Source organism: Musca autumnalis, unplaced genomic scaffold (assembly GCF_047663935.1).
Source record: "Musca autumnalis isolate F117 unplaced genomic scaffold, ASM4766393v1 scaffold_2, whole genome shotgun sequence".
Classification (NCBI taxonomy): Eukaryota; Metazoa; Arthropoda; class Insecta; order Diptera; family Muscidae; genus Musca; species Musca autumnalis.
The window spans coordinates 69,272,523-69,287,416 of NW_027411755.1; the positions used below are offsets into that span (position 1 = coordinate 69,272,523).

General features: G+C 32.8%; 1 protein-coding gene across 2 annotated transcripts in view; it reads right to left on the reverse strand.

Moving 5' to 3' along the window:
* The window catches only part of Pect (phosphoethanolamine cytidylyltransferase), a 32,109-nt gene extending 18,724 nt beyond the window's left edge, over positions 1-13,385 (reverse strand). The window contains exon 1 of one of the 2 annotated variants that reach the window (XM_073967872.1): positions 12,846-13,385. In XM_073967872.1, coding sequence (XP_073823973.1) covers positions 12,846-12,952 — 107 coding nt within the window. In that variant the 5' untranslated portion in view covers positions 12,953-13,385. The remainder of the gene's footprint in view (positions 1-12,845) is intronic. The other variant, XM_073967870.1, reaches the window with a different exon arrangement.
* Between the last annotated feature and the right edge of the window lie 1,509 nt (positions 13,386-14,894).

The window sequence follows — 14,894 nt, forward strand, 5'->3', positions numbered from 1 at the left end:
GTGATATGAACTCAAAAGATATATTTTAGCAGCATTTTAGGACAACTGTTTCAATTCAGCCCGAAATAAATTTGTCGACTTATAAAATGAAAGGAATTTCAGCGACTCGTTTGCTTTAAAACATAAAATAAACCAATGTTTACATTACTAAAGTATATCATTTCGAATTCAGCAGTAGCTGAATATTATCTTCATAAACTGAATTGTAGGAGAAATTATTTTTAAATCCTCTTCTGTGGTTTTTTTTGCAATTCAGCTAATCTGAATTTAATAATATGAAAATAACAAATATTATATTTTTGTATAAATTATGATCTCTCCTCGTGATATGAATTCAAAAGAATTATTTTAGTTGCATTGTAACAAAATTATGTTAAAAACGTTGATAATTAACAATTCAGCCAAGCTGAATGTTTCGATTAAAATCATTTTGCATATATTATACATTTTCACATTACAAAATTAAGGGAATTTAGTATTTTACTGACACGGTTGCTTTAAACATAAAATAAATAACTTTTCACATTGCTAAAGCATATTATTTGGAATTCAGCAGCAGCTGAATATTATCCTCATAAGCTGAATTGTATTTGGAACTAGTTATTAAGTCTTTCCTGTTCAGCTCTTGTAATTCAGCCAAGGCAAATTTAATAATTTTGAAATAATACTGAAATGGTTATTTATTATTATTATTTATTATTATTATTATTTTTTTTTTTTTTTTAATATCCTACGATCCCTCCTCGTGATATCAATTCAAAAGATATATTTTACCTGCATTTTATCAAAACTATTTTAAAAACTTGAAGTTATTAAACAATTCAGCCAAGCTGAATTTGTCGATTACTTTGATTTTGCGTATATTATGCATTTTCACATCACACATTGGACGAAATTTCAGTATTTCGCCAACGCTTTTTAAATGATAAATTTTAGCTAAATTTTATTCATTTTTTTTAAAAAACTTGAAGATATTTAACAATTCAGCCAAGCTGAATTTATCGATTTCTATGATTTTTTCACATTACAAATCGAACGTTTTTTCAATGATAAATCATATAAAACAAAGCAATTTCTTATATTGCTAAAGCATATTACTTCGAATTCAGCAACAACATTCAGTCATCATAAGCGGAATTGTAAATGGAACTATTTATAACGGCTTTTCTGTCCTGTTCTTGTAATTCAGCTAAGCTGAATGTACTAATTTTTAAATATCGGAATATTTTTTATACAAATATTACAATTTAGATAAATTATGATGCGAAGATGAGATAAGCAGACAAGAAAAATTATAAATTTAAACCCAAGTGTGCTTATTTTCTAATTCAGCATTGCTGAAAGTATCTATTTTTGCGATATAAACTCAAAACATGAATGAATTTTTAGCTAGGTGAAGAAGTCAATACTACCTGAGATATGGGTCTGAAATGTTCCAATATTTAGGACTGCTCTTTCATACCCCTGCCACCAGTTGTTAGTAGTTTTTGTGATCTTAGTTATAATGCAATATATTTATTCTCAGCAAGGGATATTTTTACAATATAAAAAGGATTATGTTTTTTTAGTAAACAGTGTTGACAGACCTATAAACGTCAAAAAACACTGGAAACTTCCAAAAACTTCCTTTGGCACGTGCAGTTATTTACTACCTATTCCTTTAAAAATTATGAATCTGTACGCAGGAAATTTAGGTCCACCAATCCTGTTAATGTTACTGTTTTTTTTTTCTGTTAAGACTGAGGTTATTAAGCTATCGAAACGGAATACTATCTCAGGAAGTAAGTAGTAAAAAAATATGTGGTTCTGAAATTATTTCGAAATACTAACACAAAAAATGTAAAGTTTTTGAACTGAATATACAAATTTCCATGAAATTAATATTAGCGGTATTCCCTTATGGTGGTAAAGTGGCATTGTAGATCTTGTACATCTTAGCTCTGTTCCTTTACATGCAAGAATCTTCAAGTTTTACAACTTTTTACTCGAAAAGCGTTCCTTTACTTCAGACACCATACAATTCATATGGAAGCAGTTTACAACTTTTGCCGGTTTTACCATTTTCAAAAGTAAAGGAACAGACCAAATGTGACTTAAACATCAACTAAAAGTATACAAATCAAAAACCAAATACCGAATTGGTACCTTATAAACGATCCCAGAATCATAATTGTTAATTAACAAATCACACAACAATAAATAAATCTTTATTGAACTCTATAAATTCAAAAATAACCATAATTTCATAAGCAATTAGCAACAAAATTCACAACCAAGAATCAATCTATTTCCAAACATAGAATCGGGCATATGTGTGTATTTACCTTTGTATTTCGTTTTATTACATAAAATCCAAGGGTACATTTTGGAGTCTACAACATTTTCAAACATAGATAATGTTCTAACAGCTGCTAGGTAGCCAGCTCGCTAGCCTAGCGGTAAATGGTAAAATAAATTTTGGCATTGTTTCTAATCTTGCAATGTCAAGATAACCAGCAATGAAGGCAAAATATTGGCCGTAACCTAATTTCTCTCTACTTTAACTTCTCCTCTCCATGAAATAAACGAAATCGCCAGACATTTTAAAGATAAGAAAACAAAAATTTAATTGACATTTGAGACGACTGACTAAAAATGTTTGGCGCAATTTATCAATGATATGGCATGCTCTCTATCACTAATGATCCCGGAGACAGTAAAACAAACTTTTTTGTTAATTTAATTTTCTAATGAGGAGGGGGTTTGGCATGACATGTAAAATAATAACAAATTTCGTGACTACGTAATGGCTGCTTTTGGGCAAAAAGAGTTGTCATGGGGTTAATGACCCCTACGTTACGTTGTTGATGTTTTTTCTCAGCCAAATTGAATGTGCCCATGGTGTCACCATTTAACAAAGAAATTAAAAAAAAAACCATTCAAAATTTGTCTGTGTGTTTGCAAACATAACAAGGTTCACCAAAAAATATTATCTGTGCTATTTTTTGGCTACTGGAGAAGGTGTTTGTTGGTGGTGCCATTTTTTCTATAATTACGTCAATGGCTTTGCTTTCGATTGCTTCAGCTGATATGACATGTTAGCCATTGGGTCTCACTCATATGGTTCTTGTTCTTATTTTGTTTTTGTTTAAAGTAATCATAAAAATTGCTATAATTTTTGTTGTTGTAGCGAATTATGATTAGATGACTTTTTTAGCCTTTCTAATGATGATTGTTAACATATTAAAGTGGTCTCATAATTTATAATACTAAACACCATATGTACATACATATGTATATTATTGTTGCACTTCCTCTCCTTTGCGATAAGTATAAAACAAACGTTATTTAACAAAAAAAAGAAATTTTGAGAGTGGGTCCAAATACGTCAATATGAGTTTTTTTTCTTGTTCAAAAATAAACAAAATTAAAACTTATTCAGCTAAGCTGAAAATATTGATAAATGTATATCACTTAATTTATATAACTATAAACTAGGTATATTACCTTTGCTGAATATGGGAAAACTAGAAATATTCGTTTTCCAATTATATAAATCCCTTTTAAAATCTATATAAATTAAATATAGCAAAGTAAAATCCTTATCTTTCGAACAAATGGAGATTTAAGAAATTTGAAAATGAATTTTAGCACTGCAATAAACTTAAAAATATTGGTTAGATGGTTAGGACAATACGTCTGTTGCCATTTCTTGGAACTTGATTTAAGTTAGAGGAAAATATTACGATGTGCATAAATTGAATTTATGTCGGTCACTCCTTTTCATAGTTGGGCCCAATAACCATTTTAGTTGCTCACAAAAAAGTTGAAAATTTGTGAGGGAGCAACCTAAAGATATTGTCCGGTATAGACCTTCTTAAAACTTGATGTGCAGAGTTTCGACCAATAGTTATCGTCAGTCATTTAAGACAGACAGTTCAGACAGGGGTTTTTTGAATCTTTTGGTCCATTATCTCGAGAAGTATTGACTTGTCCCAAAAAATGTACGGTCGTAATAAGGGCCCGAAGGCGTGAACCGATATCCACAAGTTTTGGCAAAATATTACTGGTTTTAAATTTTACAGGCGGGCATTTTTTTTCAAAATTTAAAAAAAAGTTTATAATATTGTAATAAAATGAATCAAAGAAGACCTTGCCGATTACCTGAATTAGCAAAATTCCTAATAAAAATAGTAATACAATTCTACTTTTGTTTCCAATGAGGTTTCCTTACTATCTTAAGTTTTGCTCAACATTCCGTGAAGCTTTTATTAAAAATCTACAACAAATGTTTTTATTGACAGTGTACCTTGCAAAATATATAGTTTATATAGTTTAAGTAAGTTTTGTAAACTCTACATTTTATAAAAACTTGAATTGTTCTCATCTCAATCTTGTTTACACCTAAACTAAACATTGCTGACTTCACCACAACACAAATATGATGAACAACCTATCGTAACTCTGATGTTAGTATGTGTCGTCGTACAAGGTTAGAAAAAATAAACAAATTAGCACGTTTTCGAAATAGTTTACGTTACGCTTTTTTTGTTCTTTGTTTATAAATAATTTGGATAAACAAAATTGCGAGAAGATCAATTCAAAACTACACTGAACAACATTTATTGAGGTTATCAAATGGAAAATATTCACATTTTTGGAGCAAGTTGAGTTTAAGCACTAAACAAAGGCAAAATGTTCTTTTAAATTTTACATTTTTCTCTAAAGAGCACGACTTCGGACGGGGATTTAAGATTTCTCCAAGGGTACAAGGGTAGAAGGAAACTAAATTCTCTTAAAAAATGTTTTTTTTTTTTTTTTTGAAATTTGTAGGCCCATATCTTTTGAATTATCCGTCTTCCCACAAAAATATTATATACCTATATCTGTGATCAGGGTGACGAGACCTACCAGTGACAAAAATTCGATGCAGTTTCGATCTTAGCGCGTAAACTCGACCTAAGCCGCGGGGATGCACATCGTTGTATCGCTGTTTTTATGTTTCTGTATGTTCTCTGTTCTTGTCTGGTTTTGGGTTTATCTCCATTACCAGGAATGTGGCTGCTTCGGTGGGATATAACCACAGATCTACTGTAGTTATCTTTCCATTACCACTCTTTCGCATATATAATTATAAAAGAAAATATATCACAGAAAGTGCTTTTTATACTGCTTCCAAGCTTGTATACATTTTGTTGAGAGTCTTAAAAAAACATTCACGGTGCGCGCCTTAACTAATTTTAAATGAAAGGTGCTTACGTTATAATTTATATGAACGTATCGAAATGGGACTAAAGAAAATGTTGTAGCAGTAAAAATCCTCTATAACATCTGTTTAGTCCCATTTCGATAGGACTTGCCGCTTCCAAGCAAAGTCCTGAAAACCTAAAAATGTGACTTTTGAAAGCGATTAGTTTAAAAACCCCTCCAGCGATTTTTTCTTGTTTTTGGATTTTTATCATCTATGAACATTGCTGTTTCAGAATCCGCAAAAACTTCCCAGGTGTAAGCGGGTTTCCTTTAAAGTTAGTTAAGGTGCACCCTGCATGACATTGCTTTATAAGGAGGCGATACAGGCAGTACATTGTCTCAATTTGAACTTCTATATCTTCTAAAATGGTATATCTTCTAAAATGGTAAAACCTACGAAGACACCAATACGGTCAATCTTATAGAGAATTATCACTGCTACAACATTTTCTCTAATCCCATTTCGATAGGGCTTGCAGTTTCCAAGCAAAATCGTGAAAACCTAAAAAAGCCCTAAAAATGTGAGCTTTGACCGCGGTAGATCTTGGTATATATCTTGTTTGGAAGTCCGCGTTCCCGAGATATAGGCTTCGAAAGTTCCGAAAAGTCCATATGATTATTGACATAAAAATTATTTTGAAAAAATTTTGACCGCGTTAGCCCTGTTTAGCATATGTCCATAGGAGAAAGTCTTAAATCCCGGCCGAAGTCCGGCTACTTTCGACAAAAATTTAATTTTTGAAAACTTTCTGTGGAAAAAGTTTCAAATCCAGTCACTACATTCAACTTGCTCCCGTGATTGATTTGAAAATCCCTCCGGCGATTTTTTCTTTTTTTTTAATTAATTCTCTTTCGAGTTGAGCTGTTAGGCCTTTAGAGATACATTGAAAAATTAGGAGTCTACCGAAGTCCCACGCATCCAACCATTACACTACGTTTCACGGGTGGTAAATCCGATCTTCAGGTGTATTAGGATGTTGTTTTTGTGGCAGACGAAGGCAAAGCTTGGTAACTGGTATATATATCGAACTTCATTAGATAAATGTATATGCGAAATTATGTCAGTTAATTGAAACTCCAAACTTTTCCTATAGTCCTGCTTGGTAATCCCATTTTTCAATGTTCACAAATACTATGGTAAGTTTTATTCCTACATCATTAGTAATTGCTCTTCTATATCAGAAGATTTTATTTTTTGATCATCAATTATTGTCTACTAAAGTTTTGACAAGTTGATGGTGGCTTAGAACGCTAAGACGCCGGCAACCTTGACACTCAGTTGTCGGAGACCCAGGTTCGAATCCCAGCCTGGCTCATGCTGAAATTATTTTTTATTTTTGCCTTATTAAGGCGAAGGCCTTTGTTTTTTCTCATCTATGAACATTGTAGTTTCAGAATCCGTAAACATTTTCCAGGTATAAGCACCATTCATTTAAAGTTATTTAAGGCGCACCGTGCTTTCGATTTAAGTGATTTTTTTTCAACAGAAGTGACGCTAAAGGTAATTTGTTCCGTTTTCCGATACCTAAAAAGTAGAAAAAATTTGAATGCAGCAAGTTCTGTTTTAAAGTATAGTACACATTGACAAGCAAAACTGACAGTCATCGAGGTCTATTTCGTGAATATCAAAGCCTAACTGAAAAATGTCTTTTGTAATCTCTAAATAATACCGTAAATATTGTATATCAAACGTTTTTAGCTAAATAAAAGATGTTATTTGCCGGAAAATTGTCCTAAAAGTACGTTGACTGTCAGTTTTGACTGTTAGTGTGTACTCCCCTTAATACCTATTAGCCAAGTAAAACCTTTAACTCATGTAGCGGCTTCTTATTCTGCATCTAACATTCCTGTGATGTGATTAATCGGCAATATTTCAAATTATAGAACCAAAATTGCTTTTATTTTGTAAATTTCTGTTGAATTTCATATATAAATTATAACGTTCTTTCATTTCAATAAAAAACAGCTGTTTTCTGTCTCTCAATGTTATATTTTTCTACTCTCCTTATGAGATATTTCTGTTGATGTCATCAATTTTTGATATAAAAGGGAGTTGGCGGTCTTTCTCCCATACACAAACACATGACAGGCCAAACAGGGATGGGAAATTACAAACGATGTTTTATGAAATTGTGTATCAGAACATTGGTGGGGTTTTTTTTTAGTGGAATAGCCAAGTAAAATATGGCTAATATTTTTTTTAATTCTTTTTATTCAATTTAAAAAAATGTTTAACTAATTCTTCATTTTTCCTTTATACCCTAATGATTGATAAAAACAACATTACTGCAAGTAACTTTTTGTACTTCCACCTCTGCAACCCGCATTTAACAGCTGTTTCTTCTCACTCGCAATGTTCTTGATGGGTATTTTTTATTTTCTTGTTCATCTCAACAATAATACAAGTTCAGTGCCGTATAATTTCGGCATCGCCTGACAAAAAAAAAACACATCTTTCTTTTCAACGATTGGTTGTGGCCACAGAATCACGTGATTTCTAAGATGTATAACAACAAATACCAGACCCACGATGACAACTATGTCCGGTTACAATTGAAAAAAAAAACATCCCCAATTTTTTAAAATATAAACCGGAGGAGAGTCATGAGAGGAGTACCAGGCACGCACATCAGAGTGGAGGAGATATTCTCTTCAGTTCTTATTTTTGTTTACATTTTGTTTTTGTAGAAGTTGTGAGTAAATTGTTGTTGCTGAAATTATGGGGTGATGCCAACAAAAACAGAAAATTTGGCGCATTCCCATAACACAGTGGGATAATAATAGAAAAATGCAATAAAAACATTATAAAACAATCAATGTGAATAAGCAGGAAACGCAGGAGGAACGGCATTTACACTTAAAGAACAATTGTTTTCACGTGATGGAAACAAGTGAAATTAAAAAACAAGCAGTAGTTTCAAAGTAGAAACCTATTAATGCAGATTTATAATTAAACAATTATATTTTGTAGTTATGATTTTCATAATAAAATCTCCTGAATAGAAGAGCATGCACATCAGTGGATAAGATATTCATTTCAGTTCTTGTTGCTGTTGCTGAAATTATGGGGTGATGCCATAAATAACAGAAAATTTGGCACATTATCATAACACAGTGGGATAAAAATAGCAAATTTTATGAAAACAATTAAACACAATTAATGTGAACAAGCAGGAAACGCACTATCAGACACTCAAAGAAAAAGTGATTTTTAGTAAGGGAAACAAAGCAATTAAAAACAAATTTGGATTTTCTAAAGTAAGTAGAAATAATAACACCTATTAATAGAAATGATCCAATTTACGTATTTTGTATTTTCAGACTGTTATTCCAAAGCTTCGGTAGCAACTTTTGTGCAGTGGTAAGCACGTCGGCCTTGCACTCAGAAGGTCTGTGGTCAACATCAAAATATTCGGCGGTTTAATTTGAATCGGCGTGCACTCCTTGATATGAGAGAAGTCTCCATTGTCATTGTATGTATTCCAAAGCTTTCGGAATAATGAGCTTACTTTTGACATCCTTTCTCAAAGTCCATAAATTTAAAATGAGGTTATAAACTTTCATCGCAGTTGTAAAGTTAAACATATGACAACATATGACTCTTTCCTGTGGCGCCACCTAAGCAATTCGCCATGTACTTCAGCATGTAACTTGTGATTCATCATGTAATGGCAGAAAATACTCTGCCATTAAAACGAGTTTCCATGCTAATAAAACAACGTTCACCAATGTCTTCTAAATAGAAGCTGATTTAACTTAACCATTTGTAGATACTGGAACATTCATGAAAATTCCAATTTTCCCACACCACCAAAATGTGCAATGTAAATTATTGAAATTCAAATTGCTGTGTCGTCATGCCATACACACAAACCAACCATCCAACCTTGACATTGATAAGTAACAGAGATACAATTATCGGTCAAATTTTGAGTGCACCTGCACCCATGAACAATGATGATGGTGATGATGATGATGTGAGGCACTGCTTTTGTCATGTGGATGGATATAAAACCCAAAAACCAACAACAATAGACATATAATTTGAAACATATGGACAAACAGTCAACAAAAAAACCAAAATATCTTTCCCAGCTGGCAACAGAAAATTTTGTTTAAAACAAAATTTTGCTTTTAAACAAAAATGTGCAATGTGCAAAAAAAAACAATAAAAAAAAACCTGACGCAATGGCATAAAAAACGTCATTTGCCGTTTGGCCAGCAGACTAAGTAAAAAAATTGCATTGCACTGCAAATGCATTGTGTTTTCGCTCTTCCCCCTTGCTGCAGTATTTTATTGTCTAAACATTTGTATCCAATTTTGCTGAGTTTTATTTTATTTTTATTTTTCGTCGTTTTATCTTGAATTAACATTTTTGCACATGTGCGCAAAACGTGCTCAGTTTATTCTCTTTTTTTCTCTCTTAGATATCTATGCACAAAATACAACAACACGATGCAGAAACAATAAATAATGACAACAACAAGAATAATAAACAAAACGAGCGCCAACGACAAAAGTTTATGTAAATTTTTTGCTTTAATCATCATAACCTGTAGTTAGGCTAGCGGCAAAACAATAATACAATAATGAATACCCAGTGACATTTAGTATGTCACAGTGAACCGAGCACCAACCACCATAGCTGTGAACTGTGTCAGTGCCCTTTTTATGCAGTTGCATAAATTACAAGTGAATTTTAATGTGAAATGAAACTTGGAACTTTTGTTGTGTTGAACAATGAAAGGAAATATTTCACAAAAAGGCACTATATTGATGCCTATACACAAGAGCCCTAATGGCCAAGCGCTATTGCTGGCCAACAATGCACTATAGCTTCTCGATAACGAACGTCCGTCCCTAAAACGAAAAATTCTAAATAACGACTTATCGTGTTATAGGTGGGCCATATGTTTGTATATTATACATGTTCACCCATAATATTTGCTTTATGACAACATCTCATTACAAAGTTTACATTTACTTCTTCAAATTTTCAACGGTGGCACGACATTTCCCATGTACTTTAGCCATGGAAAATCGGAACTAATTTTCTTTGCAGACCATTCGCAGAAGAAAAATAAAAGATTTTTCCTTTTTGTTGCCTTTTTAAGAAAAAGGTAATTTTTTAATGATATTTTAATTGTCTCCTTTATACTTTTCGTTTTTAACGTAAGTTTTGTAATAGCAGTCCTTCGGCCTTGTATTTAAGACTTTCAATGGATAGATGAAAATTTGGCTACCCGAACAAGATAATCTTTTAAATCGTAATTTTTGTTTTTCAAAATGGATGGCCGTCAGCCGGTCCTATATGAAACTTTCGAGGTCCATATCCGCAATAAAATTTCTACACTGTTGGAATTAGCATTAAAACACTATAATTTTCTACAAAGGTCGGTACGGAAAAATAAGAGGAATCATTGATGGATGCTTTAAACAATTGTCTTTGAGTGAAAATTCATTAAATATTATGAAATTGTTTCCCATGCCCTGCAATAACACATTAGGCAGATAGCTCTCCTTCAATACCTTATACTTTTCCTGAAACTTTTCCAAGCTTTAGCGTGGAATGAACTGTATGAAAAATTAATTGTTACAAAAACAAGATTGATTTTCTCCTCCAAATGCCACCATTTTCCCAGAAATTAGGATCCTTCAAATGGAAAAAATTTCGTATTTTTTATGCCCTCCACTATGGTATGGATGGTATATTTTTCCGTTTGTAGCGCATTAAAATAATCATTTTAGACCCTATAAGGTAAATATTCTCGATCTGGATAAAATTCTGAGTCGATCTATGCATCCGACGAAAATCACTCTAGCTATGGTAATCACTCTAGCATCCAGAAATATTAAAATAGGGTGATGATGTTGTGGAAGGATACTTTTTGTCTGCAGGCAGATCATGTTGCAGGATGGGCTATATCAGTCCACATTTTGGAACACCCCCATATTAGAGTACAGCCCGTTTTCTTTTATTTTAAAGTTACTCATCGACATCTTCCCAAATTAGCTGTAATTTGGAATTTAGGATTTAACGTGGCCAAGAAACTTCTCCATTAAAAATCATCCACATTGGTCCGTGCTTTGGAATAGTCCCCATATAACGGATATTCTGACGTATTTGCTACGTTTTCAAACCGAATTGGCTAAAATTTGGCATTAAGTGTTGCTAATGGTCAAAAAACTTCTTTACCAAAAATTGTGGACACAGTCCATGGTTTTGTATTGCCCCCCTATAACTTGATTACTAGATTTTATGCTGACTGAATTTGCAAAAAATAGGTATTTGCTGTTCCCGTTGGCCAAAAAACATTTTCATCTAAAATTTCGTAACAGAAAAAGAATGAACTATTTCTTATAAGTTTAAGTTCCGTAAGTTCAAAATATTTCATAGTGGAGGGTATTAAAAGTTCGGCTCGGCTTTTTTATTTGTTTAATTCTAATCTTTTGTGGATTATTTGCATTTAAATTTTCATTGTTAACTTTTTCCTTTAATAAATTTTCGAACTGTCTTTTCGAAAATATGATACATCTCGGAGGAGGATCCATATTTTGGCAAGCTTTTGGAGAGTACTTTTGTATGCGTAGTCGGCTTTTTTACTTGTCCATAGGAAAAAAACTTAAATCCCCGGCTGAAGAAAACATACAATTTAAAATAAAGTTTTTAGTTGTGTATCCTACTTTTACACCTGTCTATGCCCTGCCGAAGGCCACCAACTTAAAGAAAACTTACAATTTAAAAGAATATTTTTCCCGTAGCTGACATTTTCCATTTTCGAAAAATACAATTCTCATACATCCGGAAGTTCGGACTTCCGCCGAGAAAGCTATATATCATTGTGATCTGAGTACGAAGGACTACCTATGGTAAAAATTTCAAGTAGATCCAAAAAGTGCCCCTGAACGGCACTTGTTCTCCAATTACACCAGCCACATTCTTTACTTTCGAAGAGTTTTTACTAAAGTATAGTAAAAGGCCTGGATCTTAGGCAAACGCAATCTACCATATACCACAATCTTTAATTTTACCGCAATCTTTATACTATGTTTGTATTAGGGCTTTTGCCGGGTTTACCTTCTTCATAAGAGTTTATTTGACCTAAACGCAATGAAATTGAAACCCAGTTATGGTAATTTCTAAACACTTGTGCAATTTTTCGTCCTTAATTTAAATAAGTACAACCCACTGTGCGTGCGTATTCTCTGCTTAAATTTCCAAAACATGAAAAAAGAACAACATTGGTAAGAACTCATGATGTAACACTTTTTGACAGCTACAACAGAGAGAGAAGAGGGAAATCAACACAATACAACAGAAAAATCTCACAACCTTTCTTAACAACAACAGAAAAAAGGGCGTTTATCCATAACTAGAGAAAAAACAACAACAACAAAACAAAAGAGCAACATTACTAGAAAAAAAACAAGAACAAAACGAGACGGACGTCTCAACTGCGATATTCTGACGTTACATCGTTTTGAGTCACTTGGATATTTTTCGTCATCATCATCTTTTCAATGTTATTATGGCTATTTAATAATTTACAAGTGGCATTTACAATCCAATAAAATTTTTTAGGAAAATTATGAAATTATTTTCTGATTGACTCACCATCCATCACACCATACACGAATTTCCTTTTTAGAATTTTCTTCTTGATGACCATTTGCAACCACCTCCTTTGTATTACCGTTATTAATTTTTGTTGTATCACTCATTTTTATTCCTTTGATTTATGTATTTTATTTCAGCAAGATGTTTTTCCAACAAATTTTTCACTTATTTTCTTCCAACAAAAAAAGGTAAGTAAAAAATTTCACTTGATTTTATTTTCTATGGATTGTTGATTGTTTTTTTTTTTTCTTCTAATTTGTTTCAAACAATCCCCGACGTCGTCTTGTAATAAAGTAATAATGAATAAGACAGACAGAAAAAAATTAAATCACAACAATGTTAAAACGAAGAGCGGACACCACAATAACGCGCTTGTTTCTCCGTTTGACAACTAAAATATACTGACGTCGTTTTGAGACTGAACATGTAGCCAGCTGAGTGGGGTTAGTTTCTTATAAAAATTTATTTTTTTTTTGCCACACAACAGAAAAAATGACGCGTGCGCCAGCTACAAGCGTTCACAGAAAATTGTTTAACAAATGTATAATAACAAAACGTTTTATTTGGTTCTTTTCCTCTCAATGGCGATGACACATCTTGTATGAATGGTACCAAATTTGGTACATTTGTTCGCGAATAAAATACATACAAATTTTACAAATATTAGCTCTGTTCCAGAACTAAAAAGTTTCTACAAGTTTTACCACTTCCACACATTTTGCGTTCCCGTACACAAAATTTATATGAAAATCGTTTACGACTTTTACAACTTTTACGACTTTTACCACTTTAAAAAGAACGGGAACAGGCCAATTGTTATTTATCTATAGTGTAAAGAAGATGAAGTACTCATAGAAATACTAAGATGCGGAAAGGAACTATAGATGCGCCCTTTCTTTTAGAAAATGGACTATAGAAGCACCCTTTCTTTCCGAAAGGCGACTATTGAAACACACTTTCTTGTTAGTTATCTATAGTATAAAGAAGATGAAGTACTCATAGAAATAAGAAGATGCAGAAGCGGACTATAGACGCACCCTTTCTTTCAGAAAAGGGACTATAGAAGCACCCTTTCTTTCCGAAAGGCGACTATTGAAGCACCCTTTCTTTCCGAAAGGCGATTATTGAAGCAGCCTTTCTTTCATAAAGGGGACTATAGAAGCAGCCTTTCTATCAGAAAGGGAATAGAAGCGGACTTTCTTTCACAGAAAGGGAATAGAAGCAGACTTTCTTTCAGAAAGGGACTATAGAAGCACCATTTCTTACAGAAAGAGACAATAGAAGCAGCCTTTTTTAGAAAGGCACTATAGAAGCACATTTTCTTTAAGAAAGAGACTATAGAAGCAATTTTTTTTTTTGGAAATTGACTAAAGAAGCATTTTTTTTTTTGGAAATTGACTAAAGAAGCACCCTTTATTTTAGAAAGGGACTATAGAAGCACCCTTTATTTTAGAAAGGGACTATAGAAGCACCCTTTATTTTAGAAAGGGACTATAGAAGCACCCTTTATTTTAGAAAGGGACTATAGAAGCACCCTTTATTTTAGAAAGGGACTATAGAAGCACCCTTTATTTTAGAAAGGGACTATAGAAGCACCCTTTCTTTTAGAAAGTACCCTTTCTTTTAGAAAGGGACTATAGAAGCACCCTTTCTTTTAGAAAGGGACTATAGAAGCACCCTTTCTTTTAGAAAGGGACTATAGAAGCACCCTTTCTTTTAGAAAGGGACTATAGAAGCACCCTTTCTTTTAGAAAGGGACTATAGAAGCACCCTTTCTTTTAGAAAGGGACTATAGAAGCACCCTTTCTTTTAGAAAGGGACTATAGAAGCACCCTTTCTTTTAGAAAGGGACTATAGAAACACCCTTTCTTTTAGAAAGGGGCTATAGAAGGACCCTTTCTTTTAGAAAGGGACTATAGAAGGACCCTTTCTTTTAGAAAGGGACTATAGAAGCACCCTTTCTTTTAGAAAGGGACTATAGAAGCACACTTTCTTTTAGAAAAGGACTATAGAAGCACCCTTTCTTTTAGAAAGGGACTATAGAAG